At 38.1% G+C, this 27,880-nt stretch overlaps 1 protein-coding gene and 1 pseudogene across 2 annotated transcripts in view; one reads left to right on the forward strand and one right to left on the reverse strand.

Moving 5' to 3' along the window:
- The window catches only part of SNTG1 (syntrophin gamma 1), a 709,317-nt gene that overhangs the window by 49,176 nt on the left and 632,261 nt on the right, over positions 1-27,880 (reverse strand). For both annotated transcript variants that reach the window (XM_088469763.1, XM_088469762.1), the window contains exons 14-15: positions 24,286-24,415; positions 9,110-9,148 (exon numbers count right to left, since the gene is read on the reverse strand). In XM_088469763.1, the coding sequence (XP_088325889.1) occupies positions 9,110-9,148; positions 24,286-24,415 (169 nt within the window). The remainder of the gene's footprint in view (positions 1-9,109; positions 9,149-24,285; positions 24,416-27,880) is intronic.
- On the forward strand, positions 1,217-1,335 carry LOC148526817 (5S ribosomal RNA; annotated as a pseudogene).

Consider the following 27,880-nt stretch of genomic DNA (forward strand, 5'->3'; position numbering starts at 1 on the left):
CCAGGCCTAACCAGACCAGAGTGACAGTATGCCCACATGGAACCACGCACAGCCAATGCTCCCCTCCAGGCACAAGTGCCACCACCAGACGCCCCTCGCCATAGCATCCTCAAAGGTATTACCCGTCGACTACCATGCCGAGAAACCCTGGTCGTGAAATACAGAGACAAAAATGATAGTACTAAAGATATGCCTCCCTTTATCACCACATATAACAACCAAGAAAACTTCATCAAGAAAACCCTAACTAAACATTGGCACATTTTACAGATGAATCCCATCCTGAAGGACATAATCCCTCCAAGACCTTCAGTAGTGTTTAGAAAGGCAAGAAGCATAAAAGACACAATAGACCCAAGCATGCTAACAGATGGCAATACAATTAATAAACATCAAACCCTACAATGTATTGGAAGCTATAAATGCGGGAGATGCAATATATGCAAATTCCTACATCCACAAAGAAGAACCTTCACAAACTCAGAAAACACAAAAGAATATAAAATTAAACAATATATGACTCAACATCAATAATGTACTTATTGGAGTGTATGTGTGGTATGAAATATATCGGAAAAACAAAGAGGACACTAAAACTACGCATACAAGAACATACAAGGAATATCAGGAATAAATTGGAAGGACATGCAGTTTCAAAACACTTTCTATTATGTCACAACTCCAATCCGGAGGATCTAACATTCAAACCAATAGAACAAGTCACCCTAGGAGAGAGAGGGGGAGACTTAGCTAGAAAACTATCAAAAAGAGAAATGTTTTGGATTTTTTAATTAAGAACATTGACACCACTAGGATTTAATGACAGCTACGAAATTGCACCATTCATCTGAAGATCTCTCCTGAGGATTACAATACTAGGATGTGAAACAGTTCCTAACACAGTATCTACACTCACACCATGCGTAGAACACCCAAACTTGTTGATCTTGGAAGTTGAGCTCGGATGGGTCTGGTCAGACTTGGATGGGTGACCCCCTGGGAAGACCAGGTTCTGTAGATAAGTTGCACTGAACACAATCCATATATACTCTAAAAGAAACCATCCAAGAAACTATCAAAAAGAAATGGAAGGGATTTTTGAATCAAGAACACTGAAACCACTGGGGTTCAATGACAATTATGTAATGGTACTATTCTTCCAAAGATTTTTCCTGAAGATTACATCATTAGGATGTGAAACAGTGTTTAACATGGTACCTACATTCACACCATCCAAAGAACATCCAATCTCGTGTGATCTTGGAAGTTAAGTTTGGATGGACTTGGTCAGTACTTGGATGGGTGACCTCCTGGGAAGACCAGGTTCTGTAGATCAAAGATAAGTTACACTGAACACAATCCTTATGTGGAATATTTATGAGAACATGAATGACTTCCATCTATCAAAACAACAACCTACTTACCACTAGTGGACTTGGATATATAATCCAGTGCCTCCTTTTTGGCAAAAAAAGTGAGAGACTGATACTTGGCACAAAAAGCGAGAGACTGATATGTGATACATCATATTATCGTAGAAGCATCAAGCTTAATATAAATAATATAAATAATATACATACTTTTTATTAAATCAACAAGGACTGATTAGTTAAATAAATAACAAAAATAAGAGCCTTTATTACAATGGGCATAATCATATTTTGATCAATGAATTCGATCATATGAATGTTAAATCTGAAAGAATAATAAAGTTATTTTTTTACAGGAATGAATTACAAACTTCTTGATACATATAACCTCCTTTGAAGTAGTCAGAAGAAGCTTTAGGAATACAAAGATGGCGGCCGCAATAGGACTGAAAGTCAGAGATCACTCATAGAGAACCTGTGGGAGTACCAAGATGGCAACCGCAAAAAACAAGATGGTGACCACTGCACGAGAAACAAGGGACACCACATCAAGGAGATCACACCAGAGAGAATGTGGGAGCACCAAGATGACAACTGCAACATATACCCATGAGCAACAAGATGGCGACCGCTATGGGAGAAGCAAGATGGCGACCACTGTGGGAGAAGCAAGGGCGGAAATACTGACCATAGACTCCTGGCGGAAGTGATGTGGAAACACCATGTGGACGGGAAACCGGAAGTAACGGGGAAGAACTACATGGATGATGCCAGGATGGACGTCTGAGGGCGGATGTGACGTGCCACATGATACTCCCACACCAAACAGGAGCAGCCAATAGACCGGATACCAATGAACAATGGGGCGGAAGTACTTCATGTATAGGAAGAAATAACACCCAATTATGATACCATGCACTACAGAGGAGATATAGAATCCCTTTCTTAATAGGATTAATGTAAAAATCTTTAAAGGATAATTATTATAGACAATAGAGATAGTTATTGTATAACTGTATCAGTACTATAAGCTAAATAAGTGCTACAGGAAATGACATCACAAACGTAATTGAGTGCCAATTGTCCCTATTAGTGGGGTATATAAAGCAGGATACCTCATCAGATTGATACATCCCCTTGATGAAGTCTGATTACTGATGAAACGCGTTGGGTCTTGCACTATTCTTGTCTCCATGAACTGGTTCTGATTATCCCATTAAGATAAGCATATGATCTACCTCTTTTTTGTTTTATGAAGAACAATTTTTTATCTATATATTTATAATTTCTCTTCTTGCCTTTATGTATATAGTTATTTTAACAATTGTCTGTTTTTTATATATGCACACTAAATGTTTTCTTATATATTTTATACAACTTTCTGCACTGTCACTATTTATTAGACTCAAATATTTATATAACTGTTGAAAATATTGCATTGGACACTACCTCATGGTTTAGTTTTTACTATGCACTATGCACATATGCACTAGACACTTTATATTGATTATTTTTTGCAAAATTTTAGTATAAATATATTTATATAAATATATGAAGTATATAGGCACTGCTGTCGCTCACTCATCAACTTCATTGGTTTTATGTTTTTAATGTGGTAATTAGCCATTACCAACTCACTGTTGTTAGAGCAGACACATATCAAAATAAGACTATAAAACTTAAAAGATAGATAGGGTGGCCTGTCAAAACTAGTTGCTGAGATCATTCACAATACACACACACACACATATATATATATATATATATATATATATGTATGTCTTTTGTATTGATGGTATATTCTGAGGACAGTTATAAAGACTGAAACGTTAAAGACCTGTTGTGCTGCTATACTCTGAGTGCCAGTCCTTCTGCCTTTATATTGGATACCTATTATGATATCTTGACAAGGCACCAGAGTCCCATTCTTTGTGAGAATATTTACTTATGTCTTCATCTCCTAAACTTTGTTTTATGCTAGCATTGATACTTTCACTGGTGACACATTTTCTGTGATATTTTGTACAGTATCATTTTGTTCTGATATACACTAAGTGGTGTTTGTTGTGACAATGGCTGAAGCACTTAATGATCCACCTGAAATGGTGTTTGATCCAGCAAATTACCCTGTGGGTGATGCTTTTACATTTTCTGAATCAGAGGTGGAGGAGATTTTGTATAAAGAAGCTTTGGATGATCAAGCTGAATCATGTGCACCTGAGTTAGTTTATCGTGATTTATTGCGTTTGAAAAAGAAGGAGATTGACTTTAGATTGCACGGTATATCACTCAGTGACTATTTTAAAACAAAGAAAATCCCTCATGGATTCAGAATAAGGAAATGTCCAACTATTGGTCGTAATGACCCTGTGTTCTGTAAAAAATGGATAGCGATTCTAAACAGATGTTTGTATGATCTGGTCTTGTTGGTGATCGAGCAGTCTAAAAGGGAATTACTTAATATTGGAGAAAAGATTGAGCACTTTGAATTAATCAACTTACCTATTTTACAAGCGGATAAGGATCTCAATTGGATTGAAAAATTGTCCAATTAACTCTGTGTTTATAAGAGAGATCTCATCAAATTTAAAAAAGAAAAATTACGCAAGGTAGAGCTTGATTATGAAAGACACCAAGTGTATAGATGGTTGTCTGGGGGTTCACAGAATTGTGATAGGAGAAAACCTTTTTTTAGAAGACATACATTTCAAAATGCAGTTTATGACACTGATTCCTCACATGAATTTTACAGCACTAATAGTGAAACAGAGATACCTAAATCAAATTCCAGATGACAACCTACTGGCCCTTTAGGGGTTACGACTCGTACACAAAGGTTTTTGGTACCAGGTGCTTCACTAGATGGGGTGGACAGAATCAAAGGGGGCGGTCGTGGCAGAAAACCTCTGATTCTTCACAAGAATTCATTCTTAATTTATCCTCACACACCTTGTCTAACAGTGAAACAAGCCTGTTAAAGAAAGGCTTGTCTTTTATTCCAACTAATCGGCTACACGAATTTGACTGGCAAGTTGAAAAATATCAATTATACAGACAATTAAAACTGAAGGAATTCTTTTTTAAAAATCCCAAAAAAACTAATGATTCAGCAAAGGATGTTATGATACTGAGTAATCTGAAAAAGATTAGAAAAAAATCTATTTTTGAGCCCTTATCTTATAATCCCTCGATCAAAACCTTTATGCATACGTTGGAGTTTAATGTGTCATCCAGTATCAATGCCAGCCCCCCAGTACACCCCAATCTCTCTAAATTGGAGAGACAAGCTTTAAAATCTTTGTCAAATAATGCAAATTTAACGATAAGACCGGCTGATGAAGGCGGCTCAATTGTTTTACAGGACAATTCAGAATATGTTCATGAGATATTAAAACAACTTAGTGACCACACGATATATCAAAAGTTATCTGGTGATCCTACATCATCATTTAAGAAGGAACTAACTGAACTATTATTGTTTGCCAAGGATGCTTCGGTTATTGATGATGAACTAATGGACATTCTGCTTCCAGAATTCCCGATCACCCCTGTGATATATAAGGTCCATAAGGGGGTTTCTCCTCCCCCTGGTCGACCAATTATCTCGGCCCGTGGGTCTTTGTTCCAGCCGTCATCTATGTGGCTGGATTCAATTTTACAGCCATTGGTACAAGGCCATAATTTTTTTTTACTTGAAACAACGTCATTTTTGAATAAGTTGAAATTATGCAATACCCTAACTGAGAATATGTGGTTTATAACTGCAGACGTGTCTAGTCTATACACTGTTATTCCACATTCTGATGGTGTGGATGCAGTGCGACAATTAATCTCTGATAGCAGTTGTTGTAGCCCTATTCAGATTGATATATATGTATTATTACTTGAGCTCATATTGACAAAAAAAAATTTCTTGTTTGATGGTACATACTATCTGCAGATTAAGGGATGTGCGATGGGCTCATCGGTGGCCCCGGCATACGCCAATTCATATATGTTTATAATTGAGGATATATTGTTTTTTCAGAACAGGGATATTAGATCTGATATATTATTCTACTCATGATTTATAGATGACGTTTTTATCTTGTGGAAGGGATCTAAGGATAAATTTACAAACTTCATTGAAGCACACAATGTAACAGATAACCCTGTAAAATTTACTTACAATATGAGTCAAGAGACAATTGATTTCCTTGATGTTAGAGTTAGTAGGGATGGGAATAAATTGGTGACAACACTTTTTTCAAAACCTACTGATAGGAATACATTACTGCAATATCAGAGTTGCCATCCAAAAAAACTCAAGGCAGGATTGCCATATTCACAAATGATCTGGGTCCTTTGAACTAATAGCAATAAGGCTAAAGCATCTGAACAATTTGATGATATGGTAGACAGATTTGTGGCCAGAGGGTATAATAAGCATCAACTAATATTAACTAAACAAAAGGTTCTCCTTATGAATAGGGAGGAATTACTCTCTAAGAAAGTAAGAACTGGTCAATTAAATAAAATCCCTTGGGTCACGAGATATAACATCCATTCACCAATTATTAACAATACTTCAAGGAAACTTTGGCCCACAATAACATCAGATCCTGAGTTGGGGCTAGGTGATGCTAATCTCATGCCCTGTTACTCTAGGGGGAAAAATCTTTGGGACTTTCTTGTTAAAACTAATTATAGTTCTAAAGATACGTTGATACCTTCTAATTTTTTGTCAACAAAACAGCTTGGTTGTTTCAGGTGTACATGTGTTACATGTAAATTTTTAATACCGGGTAATGCTTTTTGCCATCCTCATACGGGGAGAAAGATGTTTATCCAATATCATCTTACATGTAATAGCACATATGTGATTTACCAAATTTTATGTCCCTGTGGCCTCTCATATATAGGGAAAACAAAGAGAAAATTCAAGGAGAGAATGGCCGGTCATCGGTCTGCAATTAAAGCAGCTCTCCTAAATGGGTCTAGTGATCAACCCATAGCCAGACATTTTCAAGAGCATAATCACACTCTGGTATCATTGCAATACAGAATGATCGATCACGTGCCCCCGCTTGTTCGAGGGGGTGATAGAGATAAACTGCTATTGAGACGGGAGGCCCAATGGATTATTAGGCTAGATGTCATTCAGCCTAAAGGGCTGAATGAGCACCTTTCTATGGGTGGGATCTAACAACTAAATTTTTTTTACTAATTTACGTTCCTAGATTTTACACCTGCACTCTGTCATACTGGAGTTCCTTTAGATGCGGTATGCTAGTACTAGGTTGTATTTGAAAAATTTTGAAAAAATTTTTGAATGAGTGGTACATGTGTCATATGAATATAAATTTTTAGTGGTCTATGAATTGCATTTCAATGGGCAATGTCTTGTACATGTGTAGTAGGATTACTAATTGGTGCTCATGGAAGGTTTACATAGGTTTGTAACATAGTACGTAGGTTACATGAGTATTGCATATGTTTATATATTTAAAATAATGTCTGTGGGTAATGATGGTTATTTTGATACAATACCTATAATGTGACGCCTTTGTACTTGAATTAAGTGAATTGTACACTGAATGATATGCCACGCTATAATTGATGTTTATTTGTGACATGGTGTGATATAAGTAAGCTATTTTTCACGATGTCTATCCCGCTCTGTTTATACGATCATCATTACGATGTTTTGTTGATCCGTTGTCTTGGTGATGGGGTTATTAGGCTTATCACGTGGTGTGCGCCGCTGATTGAACCTGGATGACGTCATCAGTAGTGGACGAGCAAGGAGCGTGTGAACGCCGGTTCTTGCCGCGTCCAGAACAGTCACATGGTGGTTGGTGATGGGATATAAAAGGTATGTCTTTTGTATTGATAGAATATTCTGAGGACAGTTTTAAAGAGTGAAACGTTAAAGACCTGTTGTGCTTGTATAATTCATCCGTGAGTGCCGCACCTCTCTGGAACTCTACAAACTTGCCGTGGAGGCACCCGGTAAAGTCACACTGCTATACTCTGAGTGCCAGTCCTTCTGCCATTATATATATATATATATATATATATATATATATATATATAGTGACAAATTCCCCAAATCCTCCAGGGGTCTTGAGAAAACAGACCAGCACTCCAATATGAAAAATTTTTTAAAAATAAATTTATTGAATGACTGAAGCAGCCAGTCATCTAACTTTCCAAGGGGCAAGATAAACTTAGTTCCAGCATGAGGTCAAGTTAAGCAATGGGGTACACATAATATGGTTACAATGAATCTAAAACATATAGCAAAGTAATGAATACTCATCATGCCCATATATAACCAGCATAGTCTATAACGAATACATGTGTATCAGCCCCATTTTCTGGAACAATTCCCGTCGCCGCCCCCAAATGTCAGCAGCATGTCAATCATGCTGCAGCTTCTGTGGCACTGTGAGCGTCATTGCAGGACTTCATCTGCAAATATGCTTTGCGGATCCTGTGCATGCGCAGATCTTCAATCATCGGAGAATTACATGAACATCGAAGTTCTCTAAATCTCTGAATTAGGCACTATATACACATATCAATAAGGGAGCCTTGATAGTGCAGACGTTTTTAATGCATACTTAATAAAATTAGATTTTTGTTAAATATATGATAGTTTCATGTATAACCCCTGATTGCCCTTTTAGCAGTCTGGGACAATGGGCATATGTCCAAAGCACAAATAGGATGAGACTAAAGCTGTAGGCCTCTACTTAAAAAATAGGCCTATTGTCATGACAGGATGTAGTTAGCAGACTGGCGGACGTCATACCGCCTGTCTGAAACCCGATGGTGAAAGCCTGACATGGAACTTAAGATAAGGTGTCGATTTACCGACATCTATTTTAATCCCGATGCCGGAATACAGACAAGATGCCAGCACGAACGAGGTAAGCCAGGGGTGTCTTAGCTTTTAGCCACGGGAGAGTGTTAGGTTTAGGTAGCATAGCGGGGTCTGCGTTAGGTTTTGGGGGGAGGTTAGGGTTAGGCACAAAGAGGGGAGACTTAGGTTTAGGCACTAACTGGGAGGGTTAGGGTTATGGTGCGGGATGGGGTGGGTTAGGGTTTGGCTACAAGAGGGAGTGTTAGGGGGAGAAGGGGGAGGGTAAGCATACTTACCCTCCCAACCCCTGTCGGTATTTTGACAGGTGGCATCCTGGCATTACATATCGATTCTGTCATGACAGCATGATTGTGAAAGGGCCCCTGACAGACTTGTGCACCTTTCCAGATGGCAGGGAGTGCCACCTGATTTTTGGGAGCTTTCTGGCAATTCAGAGTAGGCAGGGAGGTAAGTTTTGGGTATATTTACTATAGTTTGATTTTAATCAATTTTGAGCTTTAAAATGGATTAAACTCGATCAACATTGATATTGTGTTACTGGGGCTAAATCGCACATTAACTAATACTTGAAAGACAAATAAAAAATTGTCTGTTAATACATGTGTGATTTTACCCCAGAAACACAACAATGAAGTTGAACTATGGTTGATCTATTTTTAATGATTTTAAATTTATCAAGATCGATTAAATCAACCTTTAGTAAACATACAGTACTCCCCTAATATCAGGTTGTTCAACTCCAGAGCTGGCTACTGTGTGTCCAGTTATTACATAATATAGATTTCAGTTTATTTGACATTTTCATTTGCATGATAATGTGATATGACATTTGCACAACAATGTGAATAACATAGGTCATTATCTGACATACCTGTTGATTCACTGGAAAGTTTCTGTTAATTTTTTTTATCTGTGAAAACAAAATACTGTACATAAGTGAGGGTGGCAAAATACAATTGTGAAAAACTATATATGGTATAACATGAAACCCAGGTCTCCTTAAAAGTCCAATAATCCTAATCTACCTCAAATACAAATTTATATTTGTAAAAGAGATAGTGATTCTAATAGCATTTAAAATACAGGTTGAGTCTCCCATATCCAAATATTCTGAAATACGGAATATTCCAAAATACGGAATAATTTTGGCATAACTGAGATAATGAAACCTTTGATTTTTGATGGATCAATGTACACAAACTTTGTCTAAGGCACAAAATTATAAAAAATATTGTATAAACTTACCTGCAGGCTGTGTGTATAAGTTGTATATGAAACATAAATGAATTTCATGTATGTACACAAACTTTGCTTGAGCCACAAAAATATTGAAAATATAGTATAAAATTACCTGCAGGGTGTGTGTATAAGGTGTATATAACACATAAATGCATTCTGTGTGCATATTGGGGTCCCATTCCCAAGATATTTCAATATAATATGCAATTATTACAAATTATGGAATATTCCATTATCCAAAATACCCCTGGTCCCAAGCATTTTGGATATGGGAGACTCAACCTGTATACAGTATATGTAAATTTCAAGAGCAAAACACAAATGAAAATATTTAATGTGTTATGATCATGTAGTTTCCTGAACACAGCAGCTATCTTCCAGTCAATAATCCCATTAATGAACATACTATAGCTGCCAATTTATTTAACATTTTTTTTAAATACTGATCACTGTAGTCAACAATACTGATCACTGTACCACATAAACAGAAAGTCAATTATCTCAATTTTAATATGGTGGCATATTTATTTGTAAGTAGCTATTTCCCCTAAGGTAACTTGCAATCTATTTTAAATTCAGTGGTCCATTAACAGGAATGGGACAGTACTGTATATTATTTGTGCCAGTAATAGAGCACAGTATGATGTATTGGTGTATTATATGATTTGCTATTTTATTATACTGCTTTTCCTACTTGCAGTAAATGTTAGCTATGTAAAAAGAAATGCTACTACAATAAAAAAAACTAAGATACAGACAAACAAATATTAATAAAGCTAAAATGATGCAGTTGTTTGAGGTGTGAAGACAAATTGAAAAAAATTATCTTAAAAAATGCCAGTGCGTTAATGAAAAATTCCAAATTACTGTTGATTAAATGTTAATAAATAAATAATAAAATTAACATGTCAACAATTGGTCTTCAAGGGCAAGACAGATGTATTTATTTCTGTCATATTTTAAAAGATCCACATGTGGTCCATTCATTCATTCATGAATTAATTCCTAACTAACAACAGTCTAAAGATCCACAGGTGGTATGAAAAACATGAACTCATGAATTGTTTGGAGCCTTGAGGACTGGTTTGACAACCCCTGTCATATATTGTTGCATGTAAGAGTTAATATAAAATACAAAAAGGGCACCATTTTCTTTGTTTCAGAATTCCTGTCTGCACTGTAGAATATGGCACCCCATTTCATTTTGTATGAAATCATGTGATTTAGTTTACAGCCGACTATTACATTTCTATATGAAAGCAGTACAAAGAGAAAAACACTAAGGAGCTCATTCAGACCCACTTGCTAAGATGCATACTATCGCTGCTGCCGATTGTATGCATTGTGCGTATGCATATACCTTTGCAAAAGTTCACAATGCATTCACTTGCTGCACATAGACAGCCCAGCAGAGTGAGTGACAGGGGAAGCCATTTGTAGGTGGTAACAGGGGCTGGCCATTAAAAACAGGGGAGTGGAGGTGCAAATGCAGGCGTGCCTGAGCATCTCAACTGTGTTTTAGAGGTGTGCATAATTATAAGACAGCATCATAGTACACGTCACCTGGCTTGTTTTTACACTGAAGTGCTCGCAGTGCTTGCGGCAGGGTATGGTCAACCTCAAGCGCTGCGATAGCATCCGATGTACCGATGGTTGAATACACTTCCTGCACAAGTGGGCATCTTAAAACAGGCTGGTGGGTGTCTGCATACACTATGTGATTGCTGTCCAAGAAATACTGGGCGTGCTAATGCATTGCTGTGTGGTAGCACTGCCTACACAATTTGCATACACATCGTGCGAGCGATCGCATCTAGCGAGCAGCTCTGAATCAGGCCCTAAGTTCAGGCCCTAAGTTCACTAAATAAGCAGCATTTTTGCCATTATTTCTTCATTGTAGCCACTTATGATATACAGTATTGTATTCACGCCATACAGTCTGTACAGCAGGGTAATATATAATCAAAGTGTTTTGTTCTTAGCAAAGTAGTTTATAACGAGAAGAATAAACTTGTTTGACTCTGTTTTGCTACATTAATGATATATCTGAAAAACCACATGCACTCTCAAACTACTTGACCCTAATCTGGACATACAGTATATACTGTGATCTTATGTTAGTAATAGATAAATAAAATAGATTTAATTCAGTGGTCTTCCAGTGACTTCATTGTAAAATAAATGTATGGTTACCACTGAATTGTTTGATTAGTGTTACGTATACAGTATTGAATATGACCCAATGATTAGTAATGTGAGGAACAGCAGCTGCTGGGCACATTACTCTGAACACATGCACATAATACATACAATAATACATGATACAAATACACAAGATACAAATACATTAATCTCTCCCTATATTATTCCAAAGGGAACTCTTCCTGGGGAGAATAGTAAATGATTGGCCAGTATACATTCAATTTATTAAAACTCCTCACAAATCCTTCACCATCATTATCTGTAGATTTTCTTAGACTACTGGGGTCAGGGGAAACCCTCCATTATTATGATCACATGTGCATGTGTATATTCTATTTAAAAAAATAAATAAAATAAAAATAGATGTGCCAGGGATAGCCAATCTTGATTAGCGCCATTATCTCTCTATCTATGGCAACTGGAAAGCTGGTGTTACCTACATTTGAAAAGGTAAAGTAACTGGATATTTAGTGCTTGCTGATTTTTTTTATATATAAGCAAGAAATAAATAACATTTATGTTCCTAGGAAAAGAGGAGGATGTCTTCAAGAGCTTAGATCTCTGACCCCAATGGGTCTAAAATAGATGGGAACACCCCCATTTGAAAGATATAGGACATAAATAGTTGCTATAATTTTCTTTAGTTTTCATAAAAAATGTACATCTTTTTTTTGTAAATTGATGGGGAGCCATGATCCCCACTCCTTCGCCTTCTACTTCCACTTGAAATAAAAATAGTCCCCCTTTCAAACTAGGGAGCCACTTTTTTCTTTCTTGCTTGGTGATCATTTGTGGTGCTTGTTTGATACATTCAATAGCCTTTATGAAATGGTAAGCTTTGCTTACATTATTTATCTATGTGCCTCTTTGGAGTATTTAAATGTTTGTATGATATATATAAAAAATGGAAAACATTTTAATGCAGTTGCATTTATCAACGTATGGCACCCTCAGTTTTAGGTGAGCCCCACATATGGGGTAACGCTCTACTTGCGACACATATATTTATTAGTGAAGGTATTGCATTTGATTTTCATTTCCTCACATTTTATTTAGTAAAATTTTTTTTTACAGTTTTGGAAACTTCTGCATTTCTGGAAACTAATGTGCATTCAAATTTTTTTTGTAAATGGAATTAACCCTTTATTTAATTTGCTAGTTTGTACACTGGGCCTGATTCAGACCCGCTCGCGAGTGCTATGCGCTCGCAAGCGGGTCGATGGTGGCCCAGTGCGCATGCGCATGACAGAGCCAGCTCCGTCGTACGCATGCGTGAGACCCGGATAGCTACGGGCAAACCGTCGCTCCGGGTCTCGTACCAAAGGGGGCGTGCTGTCGATGTTGAGTGACAGCACGCCCCCTTTGGTGGGCGGGCTGGAGGCGTGGCTGCCCAGACGGAGGCGTTCCCATGGGAATGCCTACCATCTGGGGCCTTGCCCCACTGACATCACAAGTGATGTCAGTGGGAGTGCTTTTGGCTCTGTTTGAGCCGAAAGCACTCTTGGGCTTGCGGCAACAAGACCCTACCACAAGGGTCTCGTCGCAAGCCCGATGTCACGATGGTCTTGACCACCGCGACCATCATCATGGCCGCTCGCTATAGCTGTGGGTGTTCACCCACAGCTATGCGAGCGGCCAGGAGGCCGTTCTGCAAAACCAGAGGCCCGGCCCTGATTCAGAGCGAGCACTCTGTCATAGCGTCCAGCTCTGAATTAGGCCTAGTTTTCCAAATGGAATTCATTCCCTACTGTTGTGTCACTTTATGGAAAATATTGTGCATTCTATGATTGAGTTAGGAAGGTAAGTGACCCTTCATTTTATGCGCTAGGTTGTCTAGTTTCCCAAATGTTATTTCTTACCATCATTTCCCTGTCTTTTCCTTTATGGCTCTTTGAAAGCCCTAATAACATATATGAAAAAAATAAATCACACAAAATATGGGATGTACATATTTGTGTGTCTGGCACCCTCTAAGTCATATAACTAGGGAAGCTTTCTGGTCATAAGACAGCTGTTATTCAGAAGTGTATGAATATCCCTCTTTTTCAACTGTTTTCACAAGTTTTATTTAGGACAAATATGATTTGGTTTAATTTCTGTTATTATACAACCTTGTGGGAACTATTGTGCATTCCATGATTGGGTAAAAAGGTAAGTGACACTTATTTTGTAAGTTAAAAAGGTAAGTGACACCTCATTGGTAATTTGTCTAGTGTACACAATGGTAGTGTATGCCTTCCTCCCTTTTTCTTTGTTTATTTGATAGCTGAAAAACTTAATATTATACAAAAAGTTGTGTGGATATTTGTACTCCTTTTATCCACCACACAAATTCAACCCATACAAATGGGGTGCCATTCTTGTCTTAAAACTGGAAGTTAGTTCTACTATTTACCCTATGTTTTTGTAATAAATAAATAAAGTATCATTTTCCTTTATTACACTTGGAGGTTTGCTACAAACATGTGGCACTACGGCTGGTTGGACCCAGGAGGGGGACCCGGTCATTTATGCCAACTGGCCTAGGGCTGGTGGAATCATGTGGGGCAATCCCCACAATTTTGGTTTCCCCTCTGTGGTAAAGGAGGAATCGAAGGTACAAAGTGCACTTTTCCTTCCAGTTTTTCCTAAACCAGCCTAGACACAAGCACAAGTGCTGGTTAAGCTTATGCCACAATCTTGATCCCACATATAATTTTTTCCATTTATTTATTTTTAGCTGTATTTAGACATGAGGCACAACAAGATAACTGCATTAGCAGCTATCTTGCTGCCCTTTGGGCCATTTATTATTCTGCAAGTTATTCTCACATGATTACAGCTACTATACAACTCAAGCACTATTACATCTGCCAATTTGTATGTTTGACATTATAATCATTTGAAGAGCGGATTGTGTTAAATGGAAAACGGTGGGGTCAAGATTCTTATGGGTTAGGCTGTACTTGCATTCTAATACATGCAGTGGCTACAATCTTTCACATAAATCACCCAAAAAATCAAAACTTCCTGAAATTTGCAACCTATTACATATCGTGCAAAGTATTTTTTGAAAAATAAGCAAAAAAGTTTTTAAAAAGTAGTGCAATTCCAATGGCAAAAATGAACTTTTTTCCCCAAATTAGATATGTACAATAGAATGGTATTTTCTGAAACTGCAGTCTTCTGAAAGCACAAGGTATAATTTGAGTGGGCACTGCACACAAAAAGGACTCAAAGCTGTTGACGTGTGATCAGCCCAAAAGTCCCAAAACAGGCTCTACAAAGCGGTGAAAAAAGCCACAGTAGTTAATGTGTTGATGTATGAAGACAAAAGACTTACTGAGTTTTTAGTGTTCTCTAAGGAACTCCACAAATGTGAAATTGGGCAAATAGCATTGTTATGCTCTATGAAATTGTTAAGACAGAATGAAACTGAAACATTGGTGAAAAATCCAGACTAGCCTGTTCATCTCTCCACATAATTCACCCTCACATTTTACACTGCTATGGTACTTCATATTGGTTTATCTTTCTCTTTATACATTTTTATATACATATATATACCCAGTCATTTTGCAGATCAATATCTGAGTTTGCAATAAAGCCTTTGAATCTGTACTCCTAGAACTGTGGAGGATAGATGATCTTGATAAAGTATGTCTTAAAATATGAAGTGTTCAAATAAAAGGTTATCAGCAAACCCTATGGTACTCATATTTATACAGTGCTGTATGCAGCAAATCATTTCTGTAATATATTCGACTTAACCTGGGCTTTGCTGTAGTGTCTGTATTGCAAATTTGCTGTATTCTTCAAAATCTATATAGTGTTTAAATGTTACATTTTAAAGCCCCAAAAATATATAGATTTTTTTTTTTACCAAACAATTAACCATTGCAAATATAAAGAGATTGGCTCACGTAAATACAACTGCATACATTAATGCATTACATGGAAGCTTCAGATAGAAAGGAGCAAAATTGAGCAATCAAGATTTTGTGGCTAACATGCCATCTCAGAGAGGCACAGCATTTAGTGATACTATTTTTTAATTCTGTTCTTGCATTGCTACTGTATTCTGCACAATTCCACATTTTGTCTGTAAGTAGAGCTGTGACAAAAATCTACACTCTACAGGAGAAATGTGCCAAAAACCTTGCCCAAATATAGAATGAGGCAAATGGTCTACTGGGCAGTTTGCAAACTTTGCTCATATTTATTTACAGGTTATGGTGCATACACACAGTCAGATTTGCTGTCAGATATTAACAATAATGATTGTAAAAATTGTTCAATCGTTCATATCTTTGACATGTAGGGCATGCATCGACCAGCGATGCCTGTTCCTGCATGTCGTCTGTGTTTGCAGTCAGATTTTGACGATTTCATTCATTTTAATACTGTCAGAAATCATTCAAATTACTGGTAAAATCGTTCAATTGTGCATCTGACAAATCTGGCCATGTGTATGCACCATTTGATGTCCTATCTTCAAAGAGCTTACAATCTATGCATGCAAGGAGACTTACAGAAGCTAGAGGAATGGTGCATGTTCTTAGGAGTGTTCTGTGAAATACTGCAGTATATCTAATATAAATTCTACTGAAAAGCTTCGTAATGCAGTAATATTATTTTCAGCCTTTTCAGAATATTAATGCCCAAGGTTAATATAAATGACACTTTAATAAATACAGATTAATGTTATACATTGAATAAAAGCAGTTCTAAATATAAATCAGTTTGCTTTACATAATTCCACACAATTGTTATTAATGTTTGTTTTACATTTTATGAAACTAGATAAATCTAAGAGGTTTTTCTGAGCATTTAGAGTGATTTTTACTGAACATATTGTTTGTACGGATCAGTTACTCTGAGCCCAGCAGTGACTTTAATCAATGTTTATTTTCTTTCTATAAAACACAGAACCACTGAGTCTGACTCTAAACATGCTTCACGGTGGCAGAGTTTACACAAACAAGAGGACACAGTCAACAGGCCTGAACACATTCACCCATCTGATCATCAGGGGGACCAGATATCAGGGCTGTGGAGTCAGTAAGCCAAACTTTCGACTCTTTGGACTCCTCGATTAGTAAAATAGAGGAGACAGAGCCAAAGGTTTAATTTACCAACTCCATAGCCCTGCCAGATATAATATCCACCTCTCCTAATCCCTTAATATGTTTATTATTATCCTTTATTTATATGGCACCACAAGTGTTCCGTAGCACCTTACAAAGTACATAAACAAATAAATTGACAACTGACTTACAATACAAAATAGGACAAGGACATGGATAATATACATTCATACATAAGTGACCATAACACCTAGATATGCAACAGAGCGTAAGCAACCAAGTGTTAGGTGCCCTGGTGGGGGGTAAGAAGTAGGTGAAAGTAAAGTAAGGAGAAGCACAAGAGGGTAGAGGCCCTGCTCGTAAGAGCTTACATAAGAGCTTACAAGTGTTATTCCAGAAATGGGTAATCACCCTCATCTACTGCATGACCAACCATTTTGGAACTGATATTGAAAGCTGACAGATCTAGTGGTGAGGACAGAAACCATCATGTTTGGTTCTGGCCCTGAGCAAACAGTGGTGAAATATCAATGTTGCTTGTACAATACAGAATCATAAGGTTATTTCTGCCTTTATAGAAAAAGGATGCTAGACATGTAAACATGTAATAGCAATGGGGGCGCTTGTATATTGTTAAATAGACACATATATAAAAACAAAGAATATTTTATTACACAAAATTAATACATAAAATATACATTTTATGCTTCAAAAAGACACACCACCTAAATGTATCAACCTCCAATAGAGGAAATGATGAAACAATTTATCAACAGAAATACTGCAGGCTCTGTTTAGGGATACGTAGATAAAAGTTCCTCTATATATAAGCATATGATTTGCTTTAGCTGAAATAAAGGGAATTTTTATTTCCCCTTCCACAGATAGAAAGAGTCTGTGTGATTAGCACAAAAAGTATTAGACCCACATCCAGATGAGCTGGATTGTAGAGCGTGTTGGCAAAAAAGCTTCCAATTCTGTTTGAGACCAAATCGCCAGCAGCACGATTGTGAGCATTAAGTGTCCCATTATATTTACCCAGCCATCTCCCAACAGATCACATAGGGGAATACTGGTCCAGTCTTTATTCTCTGCTCCGGCTGCTTCACAGGTTACGCTGGAACTGGTGCACGGCCTTTACACTCACTGTGGCTGCAGTTTAAATTCCAGGCAGCACTAAAAGTCAGTAAGCTGTCCTTACAAGTAGGTTTAAATGATGCTTGTTCTATTTAGCACCAGGGTCTATTAGTGCATTCCAGAAGACTCAGTCATCAGTATCACGGTGGTGTGTCAAAAAGAAGCGTCCATCCTTAACATGTTTCTCTGTCAAACTGTACTGACAGTTTCTTCAGAAGGTGAGCAATATAAACTCTGCTGAAAAGCTTCCTAATGCAGTAATATTATTTTAAGCCTTTCAGAACATTAATGCCAAAGGTTAATATAAATGACACTTTAATAAATACAGATTAATGTTATACATTGAATAAAAGCAGTTCTAAATATAAATCAATTTGCTTTACATAATTCCACACAATTGATATTAATGTTTGTTATACATTTTATGAAACTAGATAAATCTAAGTTTTCCTGAGCATTTAGAGGGATTTTTACTGAACATATTGTCTGTACAGGTCAGTTACTCTAAGCCCAGCAGTGACTTTAATCAATGTTTGTTTGTTTTCTTTCTATAAAACACAGAAAAACTGAGTCTGACTCTAAACATGCTTCACGGTGGCAAAGTTTACACAAACAAGAGGACACAGTCAACAGGCCTGAACACATTCTCCCATCCGATCATCAGGAGGACCAGATATCAGGGCTGTGGAGTCAGTAAGCCAAACTTTCGACTCTTTGGACTCCTCGATTAGTAAAATAGAGGAGACAGAGCCAAAGGTTTAATTTACCAACTCCATAGCCCTGCCAGATATAATATCCACCCTCTCCTAATCCCTTAATATGTTTACAAATGTTATTCCAGAAATGGGTAATCACCCTCATCTACTGTATGACCAACCATTTTAGAACTGATATTCAAGCTGACAGATCTAGTGGTGAGGACAGAAACCATCATGTTTGGTTCTGGCCCTGGGCAAACAGTGGTGAAATATCAATGTTGCTTGTACAATATAGAATCATAAGGCTATTTCTGCCATTAGAACTACCCAAGCCATAACTAGACTTTTTAGAGCCCTGGGCCAGAAAGAGCATTGGTGCCCCCCTATTTTTGTAATAGGCACATAAAACATGCACCCAAAAAAGAGTTGTGGTCTCATGGGAAAGGGATATGACAAATCTAATTTGTCCAGTATGATGATGAAGGGGTAGTGATCCCGTTGTACCACTGTTATACAGGTGTGGCTGCCAAATACAGTGTGAATCCAATGGCTGCAGTGATGATAAACAATAATTATGCAGTATAATTCACTAGCTCTAGATGTATGAGAGAGCTGGTGAAGTTGCAGCCGGTTTTGACCATCAGAACAGTCATGCACAATCCTGATGCTGGCATTGTAGATCACCGACTGAAGGTATAGTAACAGCGCTGCTTGTATTATTATATATGCAGCAAATATCCGCGGCGGGGAGCTCTGTGTATGTACCCTGCACCAGCAGCTAAACTCACCGGCAATGGTACTCGATGTGTGCTGGTATAAGCTGTGTCGGGAATCGGTGGCTGTGTTCAGGGCTGCCATCAGAAATTGCGGGGCAGCTAGCTCTATGTGAAAGGTGCCTGGCTGCCATGTGAGAGGTGATAGGTTTAAGTCCCGGGTATGACAGTATTTTGAAATGTGTGTGTAAATAAAAGAGGATGTGACTGAAGGTACTTGGGGAGGTAGCCACATTGAGGGGGAGGAAGCCAGGGAGGAGATAGGGGCTGCCAGATGATGCCAGGGATAAAAGAAAAGGAAGCTACAAGTGAGAATGATTATAAACAGAAAATTGACAGGCTCAAGCAGTGGCCCCTTCCCTGCGGTGCCCTGTGCTGTGGAACATGTTGCACCCCCCTATTTACGGCTCTTCCTTGCGTGATGATCAAACAGTTTGACATAACAAAGGAAGGGAATAATTATGGCAAATGTCATGTACTGAAGGGGTTAAAGGAAATCACTCACCATGAATCAATAGCATACGACTTTCACAGCATTAATAGCAGTTCTCCCAGCAGCACTGTTCCTCACCATGTCCTCAATTTGGCGTAGTTAAAAAGAATATTAAGACAAGTACTCCAAGTGGTAGAGAAAATCTAACTAATAGATTTTCATATTAATTAAAATGTATTATCTAGCTCATATTAATTTTAAAACAAGAGAAATATTATGACTTTAAAATAGATGGGAGGAATTATCTAGAGAACTTATCTTATTGAGTATTAAGAGGCCAGAAACTAAACCCTCTCTCTTTAAAGTTAATTTATCAGATGTCTTGCTGTGGCTTTTAGTTTGCCTTCCTCTTCCTCTAAATCAACACATTTACACTTAAATTAATGTAGTCAATGAATTGTGACTTTTGAAGTATGTAATTAATTTCTGTACATGCTACATTAAAACATTTTTGAAACAAAAAACCCTCCTGTAAGCTTGCAAATCATTTACAGTACTTTCCATCTAGTTATTGTCCTAGTTGTTTTTTGCTGAAGAAAACTAAAATATGAAGGTTCCCAATTGTTTCCACCCCAGGCAATGGTGGTACTTGATAAAGTAAAACAAAAAATCAGGAAAAATCACATGGTAATTAATATTTCAATAAATACCTTTCATACATCATCATTTTCATTTACAGAATTATACAACAGAAGTAGATATTAGAATTGTATTCCTGTCACTGCTAAAGAAACATTAAATGAATGAACCCATTTTAATGCTTAATCAGGGCAAGAGGAAGCATTGGAGAAGAGAGTCAAGGAGTGAAGGGTGGACAGTTTGAACTGCATCTGGTTCAGATTATTATTCCTTTCAATTTGCCATTGCTATTCCTGCAGTTTATCTCTTGTGAAATATGGCAGGAAAAATTGTGTTTTTCCCTAGAAAACTGACAAATTGTCACTACAAAAATCCACTATATATACTGTACCTCCCAATAGAGGACCTGATTCAGTAAGGATCGCTATTGCGATTGCAAAAGCGATTATGCATGCAGTCTCACTGCGAAAATATGCTAATGATTGCAATTGCAATGCCGTCGCAACCAAACATAAGGATGCCCACTTAACCTTATACACATCCGTAATACTTAGCAAAACAGCAAAACCATTGGTAACATTTAGGGGCGCTTCTAGAGAGGAGGAGGCCCGTGTGCAGTCTCTGACAAGGGCCCCCTCCTCTCTGCCAGGCGGCTGGCAGCGCACTGAGCTGTGCGCTGCCAGCACCGGAGTTATAGACTCTGGGCACTAGAGTGTGCCCAGAGTCTATAATGAATGCACAGATCACCAGGAAAATGGCCACGGTGGCCATTTTCCAGGTGTTTTAAAGTGCCGGACCCCCGCGCTGACGTGGGACTCCAGAGAGGTAAGTAATATTATGGGTGCAGAGTGTGCTGTGCGGGGTCCCCCTGGACCCAGGGCCCGTGTTCCCTGCACACCCTGCACCCATTATAGATACGCCCCTGGTAACATTGAGTACCATTATAGCAGCATGTACACTTGCACAAGGTCTGACCCTACTCAGGAATTGCTAACCTTATCGCATGCAGTGATTGTCCAAGTTGTGTATGGCATCGCAATGGCTAATTTATGCATGTCCCTTTAACAGCGTTCAAACGGTCTGGCACGCCTGTGTTTCCCTGACCACCTCCCCGTCACCACCCCAAATGGTCACTTCATCTCAATCACTTTGCGATGGGTCTGCGTAGTCACTGCAATCGCAGTCCTGATCACAGTGGAGTGTTCACGCTCGCACACTGCAATGCATACGCATGCGCAGAACACAACAATCGGCCAATTGCGTGCATAATCACAGTTGCAATCGGTAATGAATCAGGCCCAGAGTAACCTTTTTTCACCAGTTTTATGCAGAGCAGTCTTTATTTATATGTAAATTTTTCTATTGTTGTTGTTTATTTATTATGCACTTAAATGGAATGGTCATGAGGTGGGAGAAAAGTCTGTAATTCTGTATCGGTGCTGTGTGGGCTGGGGGGCTGGTGATAATAATGTTGCACTGGGCACAGAGCACTGTAAATGTGAAAAAGAGGAACCTAAAATATAAAGATATAAAGAATTGATTTATTGCAAGATCTGCTGCTATGTTCATACAGTCACCTTAGGATTCTGCTGTGGTTACAGTAAAATTAACGGTACACTTCATTACAGTACAATGTTCAGGAAAAATTGCTAAACATGGAAATGCACATCCAAGAGTATTTGGCCCTCATTCAGAGTCAATTGCTAGATACAAGCGGTCACTCTGAATGAGGGTGGGCGCTTGTGGTGTGAAGTGCGGCTTCCTGGTCGCTAGCTAAGCTGTGGGTTACCACCCACAGCTCTAGCGAGCGACCAGGTTGATGGTCGCAATGGTCAGGACCATCGCGACCATCAGGGCTTGCGACAAGACCCTTAGGTTGGGTCTCGGCAACCGCAACCCCCAGGGAGCTTCCTGCTCTGATCGAGCAGGAAGCTCCCCAATGACATCACTGCTGATGGCAGTGCGGCCACCCACAAAACGGCAGGCGTTCCATTGGGAATGCCTCCGTTTGGCCGGCCACCCCCTTGCCCGCCTCCCAAACGGGGTGAGCTGTCAATCACCATCGACAGCTTGCCCCCTTTGGTGCGAGACCCGTAGCAACGGAGCGCCCGTTGCTAGCCAGGTCTCGTGCATGCGCACATCGGAGCTGGCTCCGACGTACGCATGCCCAGTGGGCAAACATCGACCCGATTGCAAGCGCTCAGCGCTTGCGACCGAGTCTGAACAAGGCCCTTTGTCTCTATCTGGAATAGGATATACTCCAACAATAGCAGCAGAAACAGCTATATTTTATTTGTAGTATTATTATTTTAACTGTAGCTCGGTTTCAGTTTATTTTTATTTGATTGGTTTTATTGTTTTTTTTTATGGAGGGGGGGAGGCAAAGTATTGCAGATATAATTGCCTGCAGTGATATCTAAAAGAAACAAATCAGAATTATAGTTGTTTCTAATGTAACAGGATAGAGCATGGTCAGATAAAGTATATTTTAAAAGGTGTTTTATACCCACAATCCAAATACATTATTGAACACAATGGGCTGGAGGCTGATCATGTACATATATGCACACCCCATCATGTGATAGCCCACTGAACCTCCGGTTAAATATTGTGATTTGCAAATTAAGAAAAAGGAAGTAACAAACAGCAATTCATTTATGGAACTGTGGTGTTTCAGCAGAAAATAGGCATATCCCACTGAGAAATCAAGATGTGTAATTCTGTAATATCATTTTTTTATTTTTCTAGAAAAAAAATTGTCTGACATACTGTAGAATTATAAAGCAGGGGAAAATAAATTCATAGAGCTTTTGACAGTATTGTTAGTATAAAGAGGTTTCTGGACCAAATAATAGTAGTCATAGCATGAGAATAAGCTGTTTTTATTTATTTTGTGTAAAAAGTAGCCATTTCAGAACAGACATGTCCACCCAACTGCTTACAGTTTCTGCTCACTTATTTATTCACCGACGAAAACCAGAACTAAACTAGCAACTACAGCACTGCTTAGTATGCTTTTGATGTAATCTCTCTCTGACTTGCATGATTCATCACCTACAAAAATAATCCTTTAAATAAAGATTGTGTACTTAAATGTTTCCAGCACACACAATCCCAAGGCCACATATTATTCTATACACAGATATATTCTGGCAAGTGACATTCTCTGTGTATTTGTTGTACAGGTTTAACTCAAACACACAGTAATCTACTAAAATGTCACAAGTGATGACCTGTGAGGTGGTAATCATAGATTTTGTACATATGTAGCCTAGGAGGTTGCATCATTGGAAATGTATTTTCCAGAATTAAAGTAAACACAGATTACTTGACTGAAATAGAAAATTAATTGCTTTTTTTCCATTAAAGTCAGAAGTCATTTTCGCTTACTTCCCCCTTCAAAAATACAGACTTTTAAAACAAAATCATTTGTTACCTGAAAAAACAATATTTAATTTTATCCATTAGCTCAGTGCCCAACATAAAGTGCATTATATTGATCCATTACAATTTAATGCGTTTAGCTATTAGCAATGATTTATTTAAACTACAGTATCATTAGTATTCAGAAAGCATGTTGTGCTCTGGTGCATCCAAACAGAATAACAGATAAATATAATAATGTACCTAAATCTTTGTATTTGTCATGCAAATAAAAATCCCAGTTAAGAAATCTCATTGCATGAATGTTTAATAGTTACAGTATTATGTAAATTTCTCACGTTTGTTGTGCCCTAAACATTGCTCCTCTGATGATAAGACAAGGTTGTTTCTCCAAAGGAATTAGCAACATTAATAAGAACAACAAAAAAATTACAAGCAGTAGCTTTGAAATAAGTCAACAGAGCATTTCTACTTACATTGTGCTTTGTGAGATTTGAAATATTAGTTGATGTAGATTGTAACCACTCTATGAAATCATCAGCAGATAAACACTGAATTATTCCACTGCAAACACCGTCTACCGCAGTTATTTGAAATGCATTCTGCCTGTAGATATAGAAATGATTTAACAAGTATGAATTGTTTGCTAGATAATCAAAACTGCAATAACAAAGAATTAAAACTTACTTTAGTCTTTAATAAACATGTAATCATTTCAATTTTGTTTATTGGCAGAAAAAAAAGTAGAGTTCAAATGATGGACTGAGGACCTGATGATTTGTATGCAATGCCGATATTTGCGCAGTTGAGCGATTATCATCCGACTGCACATGCGTAATGGTCGAACGGTATTTTAGCAATGCCGCACGCGGGGAGGATTCCTTTGCAAAGTGTGGTGGTTATGGGTAGTGGCGGCAAAAATGCAGGTGATGGTCCCGATGGCATCTCAATACATATTCCGGCATCTGCAACATGAATATATTTTCACACAGCAGCTGTGTGCGGGATTGCAGCGGCAATTGCATTAGCGTACATGGTTGAATCAGGCTCTGAATGCATTAAACTGCAAGCTTAGAAAGCTACTTAGATTCTCTGTCAGTTTTTCTTGCATTCTGAATAGCTTGACATTTAAATAGATAATAAATAAAGGGTGTAATACTGTATGAACTTTTTTCCCCACGTTTATCAATGGCTATTATAGTTCAAAACATCAAGGCTACAAATACTGTAGTGTATATTTAAATTAAGCCACAATAGCAATCACACTACATCTCTAAATTTCCAGCTGAATAGTGTGCACATACATAAACATTTTAATACATATATTTTTGCATGTTTCCAACTAAGGCTCATATTCAATTAGCTGCGAAAAGTCAGAATCCGCGAAAAAGTATCGCCGATTGCGACTTTTCACCAGGCAGAAACTTATCTCCATATTCAATTGCAAACACTTTTCGCGCACGTGAAAACGTAATGAAATGTAATAGGTGACAAAGATTCGCCTCTGAATAGGTGGAGAAAAAAAGTGCAAAATCGCTATTTTGGGGTGCAAAGGTGGGGAAACCACTCAGCACCCTTGGGACAGCCCCCCAAAGGATAACTGCATTAAAAAAACTTTAAAAATTGGAGGAACACCCCAAAAAAGCACTTTTAAAAAGGGGGTGAAAAAGTGCAAAGTTGGGATACAAACTTAAAAACTAGCAAAATAGACTTTTGGGGGGCCTGCAAATATGGGTGAGGTGTTTTTTGGATTGCAGGTGCTTGCTTCAGGTGCATTTTTAAATTTTTTTAAACTTTACTTTAGCAACTTTAAACCATGCTTGCACCTATTTTCAAGTACCCCAAATTTGATAGGACTACTTATTTTCACAAAAAAAAAAAACGGCTTAATGGTATTCTTCACCACTTGTGCAAAGACGCTAATTAGAAGAAATTGGCACACCTTAAGTACCCCAAATAGCTTTATTAGGGCTATTCGGGGGCTTGTACATTGATCCCCAATGTTACTGCATCTTCAAGGGGGTGTCTGGCTGATTTCCTCAATTCTGTCAGCACTTTTCGCCTGTTTTGCATTTGCCGGGTTGCGTTTTCGCGTCTTTTGGATTTGAATAGGGGCGAATCGTGGGTACGCGCATGATAAGTTTCCACAGCTAAAATATGCGATGTAGGTGAAAAGTACGGCATGCGAAACGTTATCACATATGCGAATCTAATTGAACACGGCCCTATGTAATAAAACATTACATACATGCCCTTTTTACATTTTCTTTGTATTATTTTTTTTGTTACATTAGTAGTTGCTAAACTTGACAACATGTTGTTTCAAAGTAAAAATCGATGCAATATCCCCAAATATACTTTATAGTTCCTATTTCATAGAATACTATGCTATTCAATAACAAATGATCTGTATAATTACTTCAGCCAGGTAAAAAAAAGTCTATATGTCCTATCACGCTATAGTAGGTCTACCTTCTGGCCACGGCTCTAGGTGTTAAGCTAGGTATTGTATACACCTGAAAGATAAGAGGAAAGATCCACAATATTTTTTCTGACAGCTGAAAAGATCCAGAACAGATCATATTTCCTGTATACACTACACCGTTATAATTTCTATCTGAACAAAAACTTGTCCCCAGGGCGTAATTTTTTTTCCCAACGCAGAGTAAATTAGTAAAAAAGGGTACCCTGGCAATGGTGTTACGCCCCGGCCAGATTTGAGTCCGGTGCTTGTTTTAAAAATAGGGGGACCCCTACACAATTCTTTCCCCCTTATTTTTAAAACCAGGTCAGGCTCAGCAGCCCAGTGCTGGTTCCTAAAATACGGGGTAACCCTATTCACTTCCCCCCCACATTTTTAGGAACCAGGACTGGCTGAGCAGTCCAGGGCTGGTTATGCTTTTTTGAGGGGTAGACCCTACATCATTTTTTTTACATTAACTTTTTAGATAGTGTATACATGCAGAAACATACACAAATCAAACTGATCTGTGTATGTTTCTGCCAAACTTGCAGCTCAGGAGGTGGTCAATTTGAAACTTTAATTTAGCTGCGAGTTTGCTACAATTACACCCGAGATGGTAATTTTGCATTTTGGTAAATTCCCGAACTGTATCTTTTTCATGAATAGTACTTCAGAGTTTGGCCGATGGTTAGTTTATTCGAGTTTGCAATCTCACCCAAGTTTAACAGTGAAAAGAGAGAAATTTCACCTGAGGTTGCCTTTATTAAATTTGCAATTTGAAAAAAATGCCTAAACTCACCCAAGATTGCAATCTCGGACCAACACGGATCTTAGTAAATTTACCTCTTACACTGTATAGTCATCACTACAGGACCTAACTTTCTTTTGGAATATTACTAAGCACACATTTGGATATATTATCAGACAGTGCTGTATATTAACCATTATGAATGTGACAGTACAAAGTAATGTAACTACTGTATTACAGCTAAAAAAAAGGATTCCAGTTTGGAGAAATCTGCTGATGAACAGTGATTATATTGAGACTATAGTTCCATATTTTTAATATTCAAGCTCCATCTAGATGCTGTCTCCCCTTCACTATCAGAACTAACTGTTCCTCAATACATCTAATCATAAATGCTGCTATTAATTCACCTAAAGTGATCTATGTGATTTGTGAGACATTTAAATTGTTGTTACCTGCTATTTAAGTGAATGCAGATTTTTAGCTCACTTAGGTGTTTAGAACTTTTTGTGGAAATTAAAATGTTTCCCTTTGGGAAGAGTGCACAGTTTTAGGGATTTTTTACAGGGTACCCAATCATTTCCATTCTACAAAAAGTCTTGAATTTTAAAAATGGATTTAGGGCCTGATACAGCAATGCACGCTAGTGTACTGCTGAACGTATATTCCCGATATTTGGGAATCTGTGCAGGCGCCAGACACGTTCTGCGCATGTGCAGAAAGGGTCTGCAGACTGTCAGTGATTGACAGTCTTCTGCCATTTGGGGACACGGAGGGGGCAGCGACAACCTCCGTTACCTGAGGGAATAGGCCAGGATCTCGATCGGTTGATGGAGATTTCCTGGCCTCTTCCTCTAAA

The sequence above is a fragment of the Taudactylus pleione genome, unplaced genomic scaffold (genome assembly GCF_031769625.1).
Source record: "Taudactylus pleione unplaced genomic scaffold, aTauple2 ptg000093l, whole genome shotgun sequence".
Classification (NCBI taxonomy): Eukaryota; Metazoa; Chordata; class Amphibia; order Anura; family Myobatrachidae; genus Taudactylus; species Taudactylus pleione.